The sequence below is a fragment of the Gorilla gorilla genome, chromosome 9 (assembly GCF_029281585.2).
Source record: "Gorilla gorilla gorilla isolate KB3781 chromosome 9, NHGRI_mGorGor1-v2.1_pri, whole genome shotgun sequence".
Lineage (NCBI taxonomy): Eukaryota > Metazoa > Chordata > Mammalia > Primates > Hominidae > Gorilla > Gorilla gorilla.
In genome coordinates this window covers 93,039,493-93,054,650 of record NC_073233.2, presented here as the reverse complement: position 1 = coordinate 93,054,650, position 15,158 = coordinate 93,039,493, and the positions used below count along the sequence as shown (strand labels likewise).

The window sequence follows — 15,158 nt, the reverse complement described above, 5'->3', positions numbered from 1 at the left end:
CCAGTCTCCCTAAGCCTTTGGATCCCTTCCTCTACATTAAACCAAAGGAGATCAGGCATTTCCAGCTCACTCACAGTGGGTTTTCTTTTAATCCATATTTCAGCTAAACAAACAAATTATTACAACCTTTTTTTTCACTCGAGCTGCAACATTAAATGCAGAGTCCCTACTTAGTGGGGCCGGGTCAATAAATTCAGCCTGATCCAGTTCTATGTTCCTTCCACCATTACCCCACACCCTTAATATCCATTCCCATGCCTGTTCTTCAGATTTCTGTTTATATAAATTAGAAAATTCAAGTAGTTCTTTTTGAGTATAGTGTACCTCCTTATAGGTCACACTCTGAACTTCACCTCTAGGGCCCACTGAGAGGTCAGCCTAGTTATAAGTCTAGAAGCAAACAGGGCTGTTGGGGGTGGCTCCTGAGGAGAATCAACATTATCTTGCCTGGCAACTGCCTCAGGGGAGGGTGTCACTGTTTTGTCAGGCAGTGCGGGGTTTATCTCCTCAGACAAAGGTGGAAAGGCTGATGGGTCGGGGAGGGGATGTTGCCACTACTGGGAATGGGGGAGCTGTTTCTTCTGGCAAAAAAAGCTTCATCAGAGTTTACAAACTCAGTGTTCCCAGCTTCATGAGAGACCTCTCAAACATTGCCATTCCAAGTTGCAGGGTCCCATTCTTTTCCAATCAGTGCCCTCACTTTAAGGGATTGTGTCTGTTTTCCCACAATTTCATATCTTTCTCTACAGGAGATAAGACTTTCACTCAGGGTAATCTTAGCAGATTTGAGGCTCCGTATCTGCTTCTGAAGCTGGTAGTTAGAATCCCTGATTTCATCATTTCCTTTCATCACTTTGTCCACTGAACTCAGGAGCAACCAACCAGCTTCATTATATTCCTTGATTCTCCACATACAGTCAAAGGTATTATGTATAGAGTCACTAAACTCCTTGCCTCTCACGAATGGTGAATCAGGAATGTCAAATGCATTCATCTTGCATAACTCTCTAAACAGTTCATGCCAAGGACTATCAGTGTTCTCCATACTACTAGAAGTAGAGTCTTTAGCATTTTTGGGTCTAATCATGTTAAGCAGCCAACTCCAGAAACCCCCAAACCAATGAAAGGACTTCATCCTTAATATTCTGTCCCTCTAGAATCACATATATATATATGTGCTTATTAAGTATTAACTGATATGATCACAAGGTCCCACAATAGGCCATCTGCAAGCTGAGGAGCAAGGAAAGCCAGTCTGAGTCCCAAAGCTGAAGAACTTGGAGTCCAATGTTCAAGGGCAGGAAGCATCCAGCATGGGAGAAGGATGTAGGCTGTGAGGCTAGGCCAGTCTAATCTTTTAACGTTTTTCTGCCTGCTTTATATCCTAGCTGCACTGGCAGCTGATTAGATGGTGCCCACCCAGATTAAGGATAAGTCTGCCTTTCCCATCCCACTCACTCAAATGTTAATCTTTTTGGCAACAACCTCACAGACACATTCAGGAACAATACTTTACATCCTTCAGTCCAATCAAGTTGACACTCAGTATTAACCATCACAAAGAGATGCATAGATAGATGAACAAATGTACGAACAATGAATAAGGGCTCTGATCTGGCTAAGAGAAATGCCTACCTCAATCACCTTAGGACAACCAGGTAGCCTTTGCCTGGGAAGCAGTCTTTTACTTTGCACTTAGTCTATGATGGTGGATGTGCCGCCATGTTCAGTATGATGATGGATCCAATTAGCAATGGTGACAGTGCGGGCTCAATCAGCATCTTGATTCCAGTGGGTCTCATCAGAGGACAGGTCCTTACTATGTACATCTACATGAGAGATACAGTCAGATTGACGGCCCTGATTTATTTGGATAGTTCATGGGACCAAAGAGGAGTGGCCCAAAGAGGGGAGCACAAAATAAAGAGCTCTATGTTTCTGATACAGAGGCTACCTGGGTATCCCAAAGTGGTTGAGCCTGACACTGCTCTTCGTGAGATAACACATCTTCTCAGTTTGTTCATCTATCTATGTATCAACTTTTCATCTAATTTAATCTTTATTTTTCATTCATTAAACAAATATGTATTTATTCTAGAGACTGAAAAACAGTAAGATATCCTGCTTGTCTTACAAGATACTGTAATGGGACAGATAAACATACATAAACACATACATGTGGACACACACACACATATATATACATATACATTTATGTAATTTTTAATACAATATGCTAATTACAATGATAGATGTAAACTACGGGAGCAGAGAAGAGGAGTGTCTACAATAGACTAGAATCAGAGAAATCTTTCTGCCCGCAGTGGTTGCAAATTTCTCTTCTGTCACAATCAGTGCAGGTACGTGTCTCTATAGCTATTGCCTGAAAAGGAGTGGAAATTTCTGTTCACCCACTCCTTTTAGAGTGAATCTTAGAAACTGAGGCTGACTGCTAGGTTGGTGAGGAAGTTCTCCCAGCCAGAGGAGAGTTGGCAAAAACCATTTGGGAGCTGTCCTAGCCTGCAACCACTTCAGAAATTTCTCCTCATTAACGTGCATTAAAGTGAGGGGATTTTTTTTTTTTTTTTTTGATACAGAGTCTTGCTCAGTCACCCAGGCTGGAGCACAGTGGCTCACTGCAACCTCCATCTCCCTGGTTCAAGCGACTCTCCTGCCTCAGCCTCTCGAGTAGCTGGGATTACAGGCGCATGCCACCACACCTGGCTAATTTTTATATTTTTAGTAGAGATAGGGTTTTGCCATGTTGGCCAGGCTGGTCTCAAACTCCTGACCTCAGGTGATCCATCCTCCTTGGCCTTCTAAAGTGCTGAGATTACAGGTGTGAGACATTGTGCCTGGCCTAAAGTGAGGAATTCTTATTATGCAGTTGAACATTCAGTGTGGTCAGCATGTTTACTACCCAGTTCCTAAAGATGTTCCACAAATCCCTTTCATCAGCCTAGAAGTCTCTGATCCTTCCTCTTCCAGAACACTATGAATCTGTCAGAATTCCATCCTTGTCACTCTCAAGAACTGTGAGGAGTCTAAGATTGTATCCTACTTGCAAACTAAGAATTTAGTCTGCCACAATTTCATCGATGCTGCCAAAAGAATCATAGGGCAGAGACTAATTACTTGCAACAACAGCAGTAGACTGTCAGCATCTTCTTGTACCAATTTCTCAAGCCCAGATTTTTACAGTGCAAGGCAAAGATGGTCACATGATACAGTCATATGCAATGGGTCATATTGTAGGTTGTGTTCCCTCAGTTTAGGTAACATCTGTTTTATAATGGTCAGTAAGCAAACCTACCCTTTGCTTTGAAAGTAGACATTATTTTTATCATCTAAAGCTGTAGTTATAAAAAGACAGCCCAAAGCAAAGGCAGTCAATGCCACTGCTAGTTCTGAGAGCTCCAATAGCTTCCATAGAGATTTCTCCAAGCATGAGAACTTATGTAAAGTGAAATCAGCCCTCTATCTTCATCTTCCCATTAACCATGCTCAGCTTTAACCAGATCATCAATTTACTTTTGAATAGCCCATGTTCAACACTCCCTGCTGGAAACCTTTGAAATTTAAAATTGGCCTTTGAATAACTGTCCCATTTTATGTTTTCTCTTTGGGAGCAATATAAAAATGGGTTAGACAGTACATTCATATGCTAAAATTGAAATAAGCAACATCTAATATTTATTCAGGCCTTAGATATTTTAATGTGTATATTCAAAGTTTGAAAACAATATACATTGCAGAAAATAAAAAAGGAGTATTGATTTTTTAAACTTTTATTTTAGCTTACAGATTGCAGTGGATCAAAGGAAAATGCTTCATGTATTGAGCAAAATAAAGAAAATCAGTGTTTTGAAAATGAAACTGATGAGACGACAACTGTAAGTGTTATACTGTTTTCTTTTCTTACTAGGCTTCATGGGTAAGATTTGTCTTGTTCTTTGTGGATAGTGCTAGTAGTGTTAAAGAAAGAAAAGAAAATGTGTAACCTAATTTCTAGCTTTGGCCTGGTCAGCATATTGGGTTCTCAGGCTTCTGAGCTGACACTGAATGTGTATCACGTTGAGTAGTTGTGTGTGTTTTATTTTGGGTTCTGTGTTTTAGTATGTAGTCTTTAAGTGCTGGTTATCACACAGTCATTTTGTAAGCTATTTCACTTTTCCTCTCTTGAAAAATACTTTCATTTAACCTAGAAGATATTAACTATTTGAGACAGTAATAAAATACTAAATGTGCTTCCAGGAAGGGAAGTTATCTAATTTGGCAATGAGACTGTTTTTTTTTTTTTTTTTTTTTTTCTCCAAAAGAAGAGAGGGAGGGTGGACATCCATGCTGGGCTCATGAATACTTAGAAAACACATTTTTGTACTTCCTGGCTGTTCACAAGGATATTTGTATTTTTGCTTCCTGAAAATGAAGTCATTAGTCCTAAGTGGGATACAAATGTGCCAACCTTCCAGGCAGCTAAATTAAATAAATGCTGAAAAATATATTAGAGAAACTTTTGTTTTCATAATTGGAGAGCATATTGCTAGCTTATGCTGCTTAAATGCTAAAAGCTTCCATTTCCTCATCTTTTAGGGTACTTTTGAAATTTTAATGTGATCCTCTATATGAACATGCTTAGTACTGCTTGGCAAATAGTAGATATTCATGCTATTGAAATTAATTGCAAGTTTTGCATTTATTTTATTGAGTTGATATTTTTATTAACATTTGGAAAAAAAGATATTAATGAAAACTTTAGACCTTTAATGAGGAATAAATACTTCATATTTAATATGGTTTCTTTCTTTATTTTATTCCTATTATTTCCTTTGAACAATTTAAAATAATTGGGAGTATTTTTTAGGGATATCTTCTGTGTTTAAATAAACCTAATATGCAAAGCATAAAGCTTGGAGATTTGATATTCCAGAGTCCTAGTGAGAAACAATGAAAATTTTAATCAGCTTATAGAGAAATGATGAATCTTAAAGAAATAATTGACAGGACTTGGTGACTAAGTAAATTGAGAGTTAGGTGGTATCAGCACAAAAATGGGGTTATTCAGAGGAAAGCTGACTAATGGATAGATAGAGTTGACTAATTCAATTATGGGAACAACTAAGAAAATACCTTTAGAGGAGATGGGGCATAGTTGTTGAGAACTAAGTGTAATATCAAAAGTAGGACAGTGCGATAGAATGGAATGAACAAAAGATCCAAAGTCAGAGACCAGGATTTGTATCTTGGCTCTATCACAAATTAGTCATGTGACCTCAGGCACATTAAATGACTTTTTATTGTGCCTGAAATGAGATAAAATGAGATTATACCTATTGTTACTATACTATAGTAATATAAAGAGGATGAAATGGGATAGTTATATATGAAAGGATTGATAGGTAAATGCTCTAGATGTTGCATGCAATTGGAGAAATGAGTAGAGCACTAAATGCCTTCAGGAATATTTTGTTTTAGATACTGTTTTAGTTGTTTGATACTTTGGCTAGACTCTGTTTTCTGCTGAAAAAGACAATCTTATGAATTAGAACTGGTTGATTAAGAGACTAGTCAATACCATGCAAGTACCACAATGGGTGGGGCAGAAAGTTAGGTTTCTTTCAGTAAGAACAGAGAGGTAACAAGGTAGAAACACATTTGACTGTAGGACACATATCAGACTGAGAAGGAAGAATCGTGTAAGAGTAAGTCATAACTGGAAACAGATGTTAGATTATTGTCTTTATACACTTACTATTTGAATGTTCTTGGGCAAGTCACTTAGATTAGCTGTGTGCCTCAGTTTCCTAATCTAAACCCTAATCTAAAGTGAGAGACTGATTAGATATTAATAATTTACGGAGCCGGGTGCAGTAGCCCATGCACTTTGAGAGGCCAAGGTGGTGATCCCAGCACTTTGGGAGGCCAAGGTGTAATCCCAGCACTTTGGGAGGCCAAGGTGGGTGGATCACTTGAGGCCATGAGTTTGAGACCAGCCTGGCCAACATGGTGAAACCCCATCTCTACTAAATACAAAAATTAGCTAAGTGTGGTGGTGTGTGCCTGTAATCCCAGCTACTTGGGAGGCTGAGGCAGGAGAATCACTTGAACCTGGGAGGTGGAGGTTGTAGTGAGCTGAGATAGCGCCACTGCACTCCAGCATGGGTGACAGGGAAAGACTCCATCTCAAAAAAAAAATAAAAATTAATAAATAAATAACTTATGAGTTCTTTCTATTATAATACATTTAGTATACTTTGATAGAATGATCATGTACTTTAGAGAATTTCAGCATTGCTCTTAATTATTTTTAGGCTATAGTGTATATTTATACTCTGTTAAATAGCTGCACCTTCTAATTAACAAGAATTTTGTAGCTCAGCTCTATTTTTCTGGTAACTGTTCTTTCTGATATTTAGAAGGGAACTTCTTTTTCTGAATGCCACTCAGCTGTGGGAAAGAATGTTTTTATGTTTGTTTGTTTTATGGAATGAGAGCAGAATGAGAATCCCTTTGTCTCTATATGTTTAAATTAAATGCTTCCCATGATCCTTATTTTAAAAGTGATAGTTCTGAGACACTAAATAGCCTAATCAATTTTGGAGAATAAGAACAAACTTAGAAACCTCAGACATCTTGATTTCAAAGCTTACTACAAAGCAACAGTAATCAAGATGGTGTGGTACTGGCATAAAGACAGATATATTCATCAGTGAAAGAGAATGTAGATCCCAGAAATAGACCCTTGCATATATGGCAAATTATTTTAAATAAGGGAGCTAGGACTACCACTGGGGAAAGGATAGTTTATTTAACAAATGGTGGTGGGAAAACTGGATATCTACATGCAAAAGATAAAGTTGGGCCCTTACTTTATACCATATACAAAAATTAACTCAAAATGGATTAAAGATATAAGTAAGACTTTAAACTCTATAACGCCTACAGAAAATGTAAGATTTAAACTATAAAACTAATAGAAAAATGTCAGGACACATTGCATTTGGCAACAATTTCTTGAATATGACACCAGAGCACAGGAAACTGAAAGCAAAAATAAACATATTGTACTGCATCAAACTTAAAGACTTCTGTACATCAAAGAAAACAATCACCAGAGTGAAAAGACAACCAATGGAACTGGAGGAAGTATTTGCAAATCATATATATGTGAAGGCTTTATATCCAGAATATATAAAGAACTTCTACAACTCAACAACAAATAACAAGTAACACAACTAAAAATGGACAAAAGACTTTAATAGAAAATTCTCCAAAGAAAATATACAAATAGCCAATACACCTATGAAAAATGTTCAACCCACTAATCATGAGGGAAATGCCAATCAAAACCACAATTAAAAATCATTTCACACCCATTAGGATGCCTGCTGTCAAAATAACAGAAAATAATGTGTTGATAAAGATGTGGAGAAATTGAAATGCTTGTACGCTATTGGTGGGAATGGTGCCACCATTATGGAAAACGGTATAAAGATTCTTGAAAACTTTAAAAATAGAAATACCATACGATCCAGCAATTCCACCTCTGGGTAAATATCCAAAAGAATTCAAAGCAGGATCTTGAAGAAATATTTACACAACCATGATCATCACAGCCTTATTTGCAATAGTCAAGTGGTGGAAGCAACCCAAATGTCCGTTAACAGAAGAATGGATAAAGAAAATGTTACACACACACACACACACACACACACACACACACACACACACACACACACACACACACACACTATGTAGCCTTAGGAACAAAAGGAAATCCTATCATATGCTAACATGAATGGACCTTGAGGGCATTATGCTAAGCAAAATAAGCCAGTCACAAAAGGACAAACACTGTATGATTCCACTCCTATGAAGTATCTAAAGTAGGCAGACTGATAGAAACAAAGTAGAGAGGTAGTTGCCTAGGGCTGGAGAAATGAGGGAGGGGGAATTAATGTTTATTGGTTATATAGTTTCAGTTTTTCAAGATGAAAAACTCATCTAGGTATGTGTTTCACAACAATGTAATATACTTAACACTATTGAACTCTACACTTAAGAGTGGTCAATATTATAAATTTAAGGTTATGTGGTTCTTCTTATGATACAATAATCATTTAAAAACTGAGGCCAGGTGCAGTGGCTCACGCCTGTAATCCCAGCACTTTGGGAGGTTGAGACGGGCGGATCATGAGGTCAGGAGATCGAGACCATCCTGGCTAACATGGTGAAACCCTGTCTCTACTAAAAATACAAAAAAAATTAGCCGAGCATAGTGGCAGGTGCCTGTAGTGCCAGCTACTGGGGAGGCCGAGGCAGGAGAATGGCGTGTACTCGGGAGGCGGAACTTGCAGTGAGCTGAGATTAAGCCACTGCCCTCCAGCCTGGGCAACTGAGTGAGACTCTGTCTCAAAAAAAAAAAAAAAAAAAAAAATTTAAAAACTGATGTTTTTGAGTTAATCTTCCCAGAGGGCCAAGTTTGAAAATATTACAGCATCAGGGTTAAAGGTAATTTTAATGGCAATATAGAGTAGTGGCTCTCCTTAGTTTTTAATTGTTTATTGTCACTCTGCTAAAAGGGATTCTATCATCTGCTGGAAAGCCTCAAGTTGTAGGATATATACCACCTCCCAAGATAGCTCATTCCATCTGGTCAAATTTGAATTTTGTTAAGTCTCATATATTTATAAAGCTTTATTTAACTAATCAGTCCAATATTAATATATTTGTTTGCTGTCTCTAAAGCAACACAATCACTACAGAAATGATATTATATTAATTGAATACAGCTGTATTTAGGATTCTGTTTTTTTATACTTGCTTGAAAACAATGAAGTATATTCTGTTCAGATTTAGAGCACTTAGGACCAAACATTGAAGTTTATGGTATTTACTACCTGGATCAATGAGTTCAGTGATTTTCAAAGTGCAGAAGATTATTAGAACAAAGATGGGATGGGAAGTGGCATCAGATAATCAAGATTTATCCTGTTTCATCCACTCGGTCAATAGAATATTCACCGTACTGAAATAAGAGACGACTCAAACAAGTATACATTCCATCCTCATGGATAGGAAGAATCAATATCATGAAAATGGCCATACTGCTCAAAGTATTTTATAGATTCAATGCTATTCCCATCAAGATACTATTGACATTCTTCACAGAATTAGAAAAAAACTACTTTAAATTTCATATGGAACCAAAAAAAGCCCATATAGCCAAGACAATCCTGAGCAAAAAGAACAAAGCTGGAGGCATCATGCTACCTGACTTCAAACTATACTACAAGCCTACAGTAGCCAAAACAGCATGGTACTGGTACCAAAACAGACATATAGACCAAGGGAACAGGACAGAGACCTCAGAAACAACACCACATGTCTACAACCATCTGATCTTTAACAAACCAGACAAAAGCAAGCAATGGGGAAAGGATTCCGTATTTAATAAATGATGCTGGGAAAACTGGCTAGCTATAGGCAGAAAACTGAAACTTGACCCCTTCCTTATACTTTATACAAAAATTAACTCAAGATGGGTTAAATACTTAAATGTAAACCCAAAACCATAAAAACCTTGGATAAAAACCTAGGCAATACCATTCAAGACAGAGGCATGGGCAAAGACTTCATGATGAACATGACAAAAGCAATAGCAACAAAAGCCAAAATTGACAAATGGAATCTAATTAAACTACAGAGCTTCTGCACAGCAAAGGAAACTATCATCAGAGCAAACAGACAACCTACAGAATGGGGACAAATTTTTGCAATCTACCCATCTGACAAAGGTCTAATATCCAGAATCTACAAGGAACTTAGAGAAATTTACAAGAAAAAAGCAACCCCATTAAAAAGTGGGCAAGGGACATGACAGACACTTCTCAAAATACGACATTTATGCAGCCAACAAACATATGAATTAAAGCTCAACATCACTGATCATTAGAGAAATGAAAATCAAAACCACAATGAGGTACCATCTCATGCCAGTCAGAATGGTGATTATTAAAAAGCAATAAACAATAGAAGCTGGTGAGGCTGTGGAGAAACAGGAATGCTTTCACACTCTTGGTGGGAATGTAAATTAGTTCAACCTTTGTGGAAGACAGTGTGCCAATTCCTCAAAGATCTACAACCAGAAATACCATTTGACCCAGCAGTCCCATTACTAGGTATATACCCAAAGGAATATAAATCATTCCGTTATAAAGATACATGCACATATATGTTTATTGCAGCACTATTCACAATAGCAAAGACATAGAACCAACCCAAATGCCTATCAATTACAGACTGGATAAAGAAAATGTGGTACATACACACCATGGAATACTATGCAGCCATAGAAAGGAATGAGATAATGTCTTTTGCAGGCACGTGGATGAAGCTAGAAGCCATCATCCTCAGCAAACTAACACAAGAACAGAAAACAAAACAACACAAGTTCTCATTCATCAGTGGGAGTTGAACAATGAGAACACATGGACACAGTGTGGGGAATAACACACACCAGGGCCAGTCAGGGGGTGGGGGGCAAGGGGAGGGAGAGCATTAGGACAAATAGCTAATGCATGTGGGATTTAAGACCTAGATGGTTGGTTGATAGGTGCAGCAACCCATGGCACACGTATACCTATGTAACAAATCTGCACATTCTGCGTCTGTATCCTGGAACATAAAGTAAAATAAAATAAAATAAAAGAATATTGACCATACTGGTTCATCAAGTCAGTAGTTAAATAACTTTGGGTAAGTCAGTTTTTCTCAGTCTGAGTTTCTTTACCTGTAAAATTATACTTAATTCATTGGTTATGAATACTTAATGATATTATGCACATGAAAATTCATACTTGGTAAATGAAAAGTTAATGGTTATTTGCAAGTCATATATTAGATAAGGGGTTAATATCCAAAATTTATAAAGAATTTATACAACTAATTAAAACATGGGCAAAAGACTTGGGTGGATATTTCTTCAAAGAAGACAGAAATATCCAACAGGTATATAAAAAGAGGCTAAACATTATCAATCATCAGGGAAATGCAAATCAAAACTACAATGAGAAACCACTTCACGCTCATTAGGATGGCTTTATCAAACAGTCAATAGATAGGAGGGAGGCAGAGGAAGATGGCTGAATAGAACGCTCCAGTGATTATCCCCCCTGCAGGAACATCAAATTGAATAACTATCTGTGCAAGAAAGCACCTTCATAAGAACCAAAGGTTAGGTGAGTGATCGCAGTAGCTGGCTTAAATACTATATCAAGGAAAGAGGCACTAAAGAAGGTAGGAAAGACAGTTTCGCATTGCCTATACCACCCTTTCCCAACCGATGGCATGTATTCAGAAAATCTGTGTGTTTGCAGGAGAGAGTGAAGTGATTGTGAGACATTGCATTGGAAGTCAATTCTGCCCTCTCACAGCAGAATATAACATAGGGCAAAATTCCACCAGTGTCCACAGATGAAGCATTTAGACTAGCTCCATTCAAAGGGGAATTCTCCACCCCAGTGGTAGGAACCTGAGTTTTGGGTAGCTCCACTATTGGCTGACTAAAGTAGCCTAATGTCCTAGAATGTCAGTCAGGTAACAAGGTCTGCAGTCCTTGGATAAGTCCTGGCACTGCTCTGGGCTTGGGGCCAGTGGACTTGGGGTACATGAAACCCAGTGAGACACTAGTTGTCACACCCAAGGAAGTGTTTGTGTTACCCCTCCCTAATTCCAGGCATTCAGCTTGGGAAAGACTCCTTACACTTTGGGCAAGCAGAAGAAAAAGTACAAAGGACTTCATCTTGCAACCTGGGTACCAGCTCAGCCACAGTAAAATAAAGCACCATGCTGAATCCTGAAACCCTTAATTCCAGGTCCTAGCTCCTGGATGGCATCTCTAGACCTACCCTTGGCTAGAAGGGAACCTGCTTCCCTGACAGGAGGGACCCCTTCATGGCTAAATATGCCACCTGCTGACTAAAGAGCCCTTGGGCATTGAAGAAACATCAGTAGCAGCCAGGAAAGAGTAGCCATGGACCTTGGATAAGACCCAAATACTGTGATGCTTTCAGGTATTATCCAGCACAGTTCTGGCTGTGATAGCCATGGGAGTTCTTGTACCATCCCTCCCCCAACTCCAGGAAGCTCAGGAGAGAGAGAGAGAGAGACAAACAGACATACAGACAGACTTCTGTTTGGGGAAAGTGAGAAGTGAGGGAAGAGAATGAGAGACTGCTGCCCAGTAATCCAGGGAATTCCCCAGATCTTACCCAAGCCTACCAAGGTGGTACCTCTAGGAGTCTGCAAGAATTACAGCATTACTAGTTCTGGGGTATCTCCCAGTGTTGATATGGCTTCAGTGACCAGAGACTTCGATCACCACACCCAATTCCATTTGAATACCTGGAAACCCTTCTCAAGAAGGATAGGTACAAACAAGCTGAGACTTCAAGCTTAAAATAAATACCTAACTTCTAAATACCCAGATATTAACAAACATCCACAAGCATCAAGAACATCCAGGAAAACATGATCTACTAAACAAACTAAATAAGTCACCAGTGACAAATTCTAGAGTGGTGGAAATAGATGAACTTTCAGAAAGAGAATTCAAAATAGTTGTTTGAGAAAGCTCAGTGAGCATCAAGATAACACAGAGAAGGGATTCAAAATCTTATCACAGAAATTTAACAAACAGATTGAAATAATTTTTTAAATAATCAAGCAGAAGTTTTGCAGCTGAAAAATTTCTATTGTCAAAATGAAAAATGCTTTCGAATCTCTGAAGAGTAGAATTGATCAAGCAGAAGGAAAAGTTGGTGAGATTGGAGACAGGCTGTATAAAAAACAGCCATGGGGGAAAGAAGAAAAAAATAATAAAGAGAATGAAGCAAACCTATGAGACCTAGAAAACAGTCTCAAAAGGGAAAATGTAAAATGTATTGACCTTAAGGAGGAAGTAAAGAAAGAGATCAGGTAAGAAAGTTTATTTAAAGAAATAATAACAGAGAAATTTCCAAACCTAGAAAAAATATTATCGGGTAGATGAAGGTCATAGAAAATTAAGCAGATTTAATCCACATAAGACTACTTCAACACATTTAATAATCAAATTCCCAAAGGCTAAGGATAAAGAAAGGATCCTAAATGAAGCAAGAAAAAAGAAACAAGCAACATTGCAAGGGAGCATACATCTGGCAACAAACTTTTTAGTGGAAATCTGACAGTCCAAGATAGAGGTGCATGACATATTTAAAGTGCTGAAGGAAAAAAAAATGAAACAACTTTTATCCTAGAATAGCATATCCAGGGAAAATAGCCTTCAAACATGAAGGAAAAATAAAACTTTACAAGTCAAATAAAAGCTGAGGGATTTCATCAACAGTGGACTTGTCCTAAGAGCAATGCTAAAGAGAGTTCTTTAATCTAAAAGAAAAGGACATTAACAAACAATAAGAAATCTGAAGGTACAAAACTCACTGGTAACAGCAAATACACAACCAAATACAGAATATTTCAACACTGTAATTGTGGTGTGTAAACCACTCATATCTTGAATAGGAATAGTAAAAGAACTAATCAAAAATAATAACTACAACATATTTCTAAGAAATAGACAGTATAAAAATATATAGAAACAACTAAAAGTCAAAGAACATGGAGGATAAAGTGCAGAGTTTTTTTTAAGTTTTCTCTTTGCTTGTGCATTGTTTCTGAAAGCAGAGTTAGGTTATCATTAGTTTAAAATTATTTTTTACAAGGTATTATTTGCAAGCTTCATCGTAACCTTGGATCAAAAAACCCACAACAGATACACACAAAAGTAAAAGCAAGAAATTAGAACATACTACCAGAGAAAATCACTTTTACACAAAGGAAGACAGGAAGGAAGGAGGGAAGAGAAGACCACAAAGTAACCAGAAAACAAATAACAAAATGGGAGGAGTAAGTTCTTACCTATCAATAATAACGTTTACTATAAATGGACTAAACTTTCCAATGAAAAACATAAAGTGGATAAACTGATTAAAAAAAAAAGACCCAATTATATGCTGCCTACAAAACTCACTTCACCTATAGAGTGAAATTAAAGGGATGGAAAAAGATATTCTGTACAAATGTAAACTAAGAAAGAGCAGGAATTAGCTATACCTATATCAGATAGAATAAATTCTAAGATAGGAACTAAAGAAAGAGACAAAGAAGGACATTATATAATGATAAAGGAGTCCATTTGGCAAGAGGATATAACAATTATAAATGTATATGCACCCAACACTAGAGCACCCATATATATAAAACAAATATTATTAAGGCTAAAGAGAAAGAAAGACCATAATACAATACTAGCTGGAGAGCTCAACAACCCATTTTCAGCATTGAACAGATCATCCAGACAGAAAATCAACAAAGAAACATCAGACTTAATCTACACTGTCAACCAAATGGGCCTAATAGATATTATAGAACATTTTATCCAAAAGCTGCAGAATGCACATTCTTTCTTTCAGCACATGGGTCATTCTCAATGATAGACCATAAGTTAAAGCACAAAATGAGTCTTAAAACATTCAAAACATTGAAATTATATTAAATATCTTTTCTGACCACTATGGAATAGAACTAAAAATCAATAAGAAGAGGAACTTTGGAAACTATACAAACACATAGAAATTAAACAATATGCTCCTGAGTGACAAGCAGGTCAATGAAGAAATCAGAAAGGGAATTTTAAGATTTTATGAAACAAATGAAAATGGAAACACAACATACATAAACTTATGGGATATAGCAAAAGCAATTGTAAGATGGAAGTATACCAATAAGCACCTGCATTAAAAAGTAGAGACATTTCAAATAAATAACCTAATGATACATTGTAAGGAACTAGAAAAGCAAAAGCAAAACAAGCAAAAATTAGTAAATCAACAAACCTTTAGCCAGACTGAGAACAAAAGAGAGAAGACACCCCAATATAAAATCAGATGAAAAACGTGACATTACAACTGATATCACAGAAATTCAAAGGATCATTAGAGATACTATCAACAACTATATGCCAAAGAATTGGAAAATCTAGAATAAATAAATTTCTACACATACAACCTACCAAGATTCAACCATGAAAAAATCTGAAACCAAAATAGACCAATAAC

General features: G+C 37.2%; 1 protein-coding gene across 4 annotated transcripts in view; it reads left to right on the top strand.

Annotated features, from left to right (window-relative positions):
* Positions 1-15,158, top strand: part of DLG2 (discs large MAGUK scaffold protein 2) — a 2,193,106-nt gene that overhangs the window by 474,969 nt on the left and 1,702,979 nt on the right. For all 4 annotated transcript variants that reach the window (XM_055355576.2, XM_055355573.2, XM_055355572.2 and 1 more), the window contains one exon: positions 3,798-3,893. In XM_055355576.2, the coding sequence (XP_055211551.2) occupies positions 3,798-3,893 (96 nt within the window). The remainder of the gene's footprint in view (positions 1-3,797; positions 3,894-15,158) is intronic.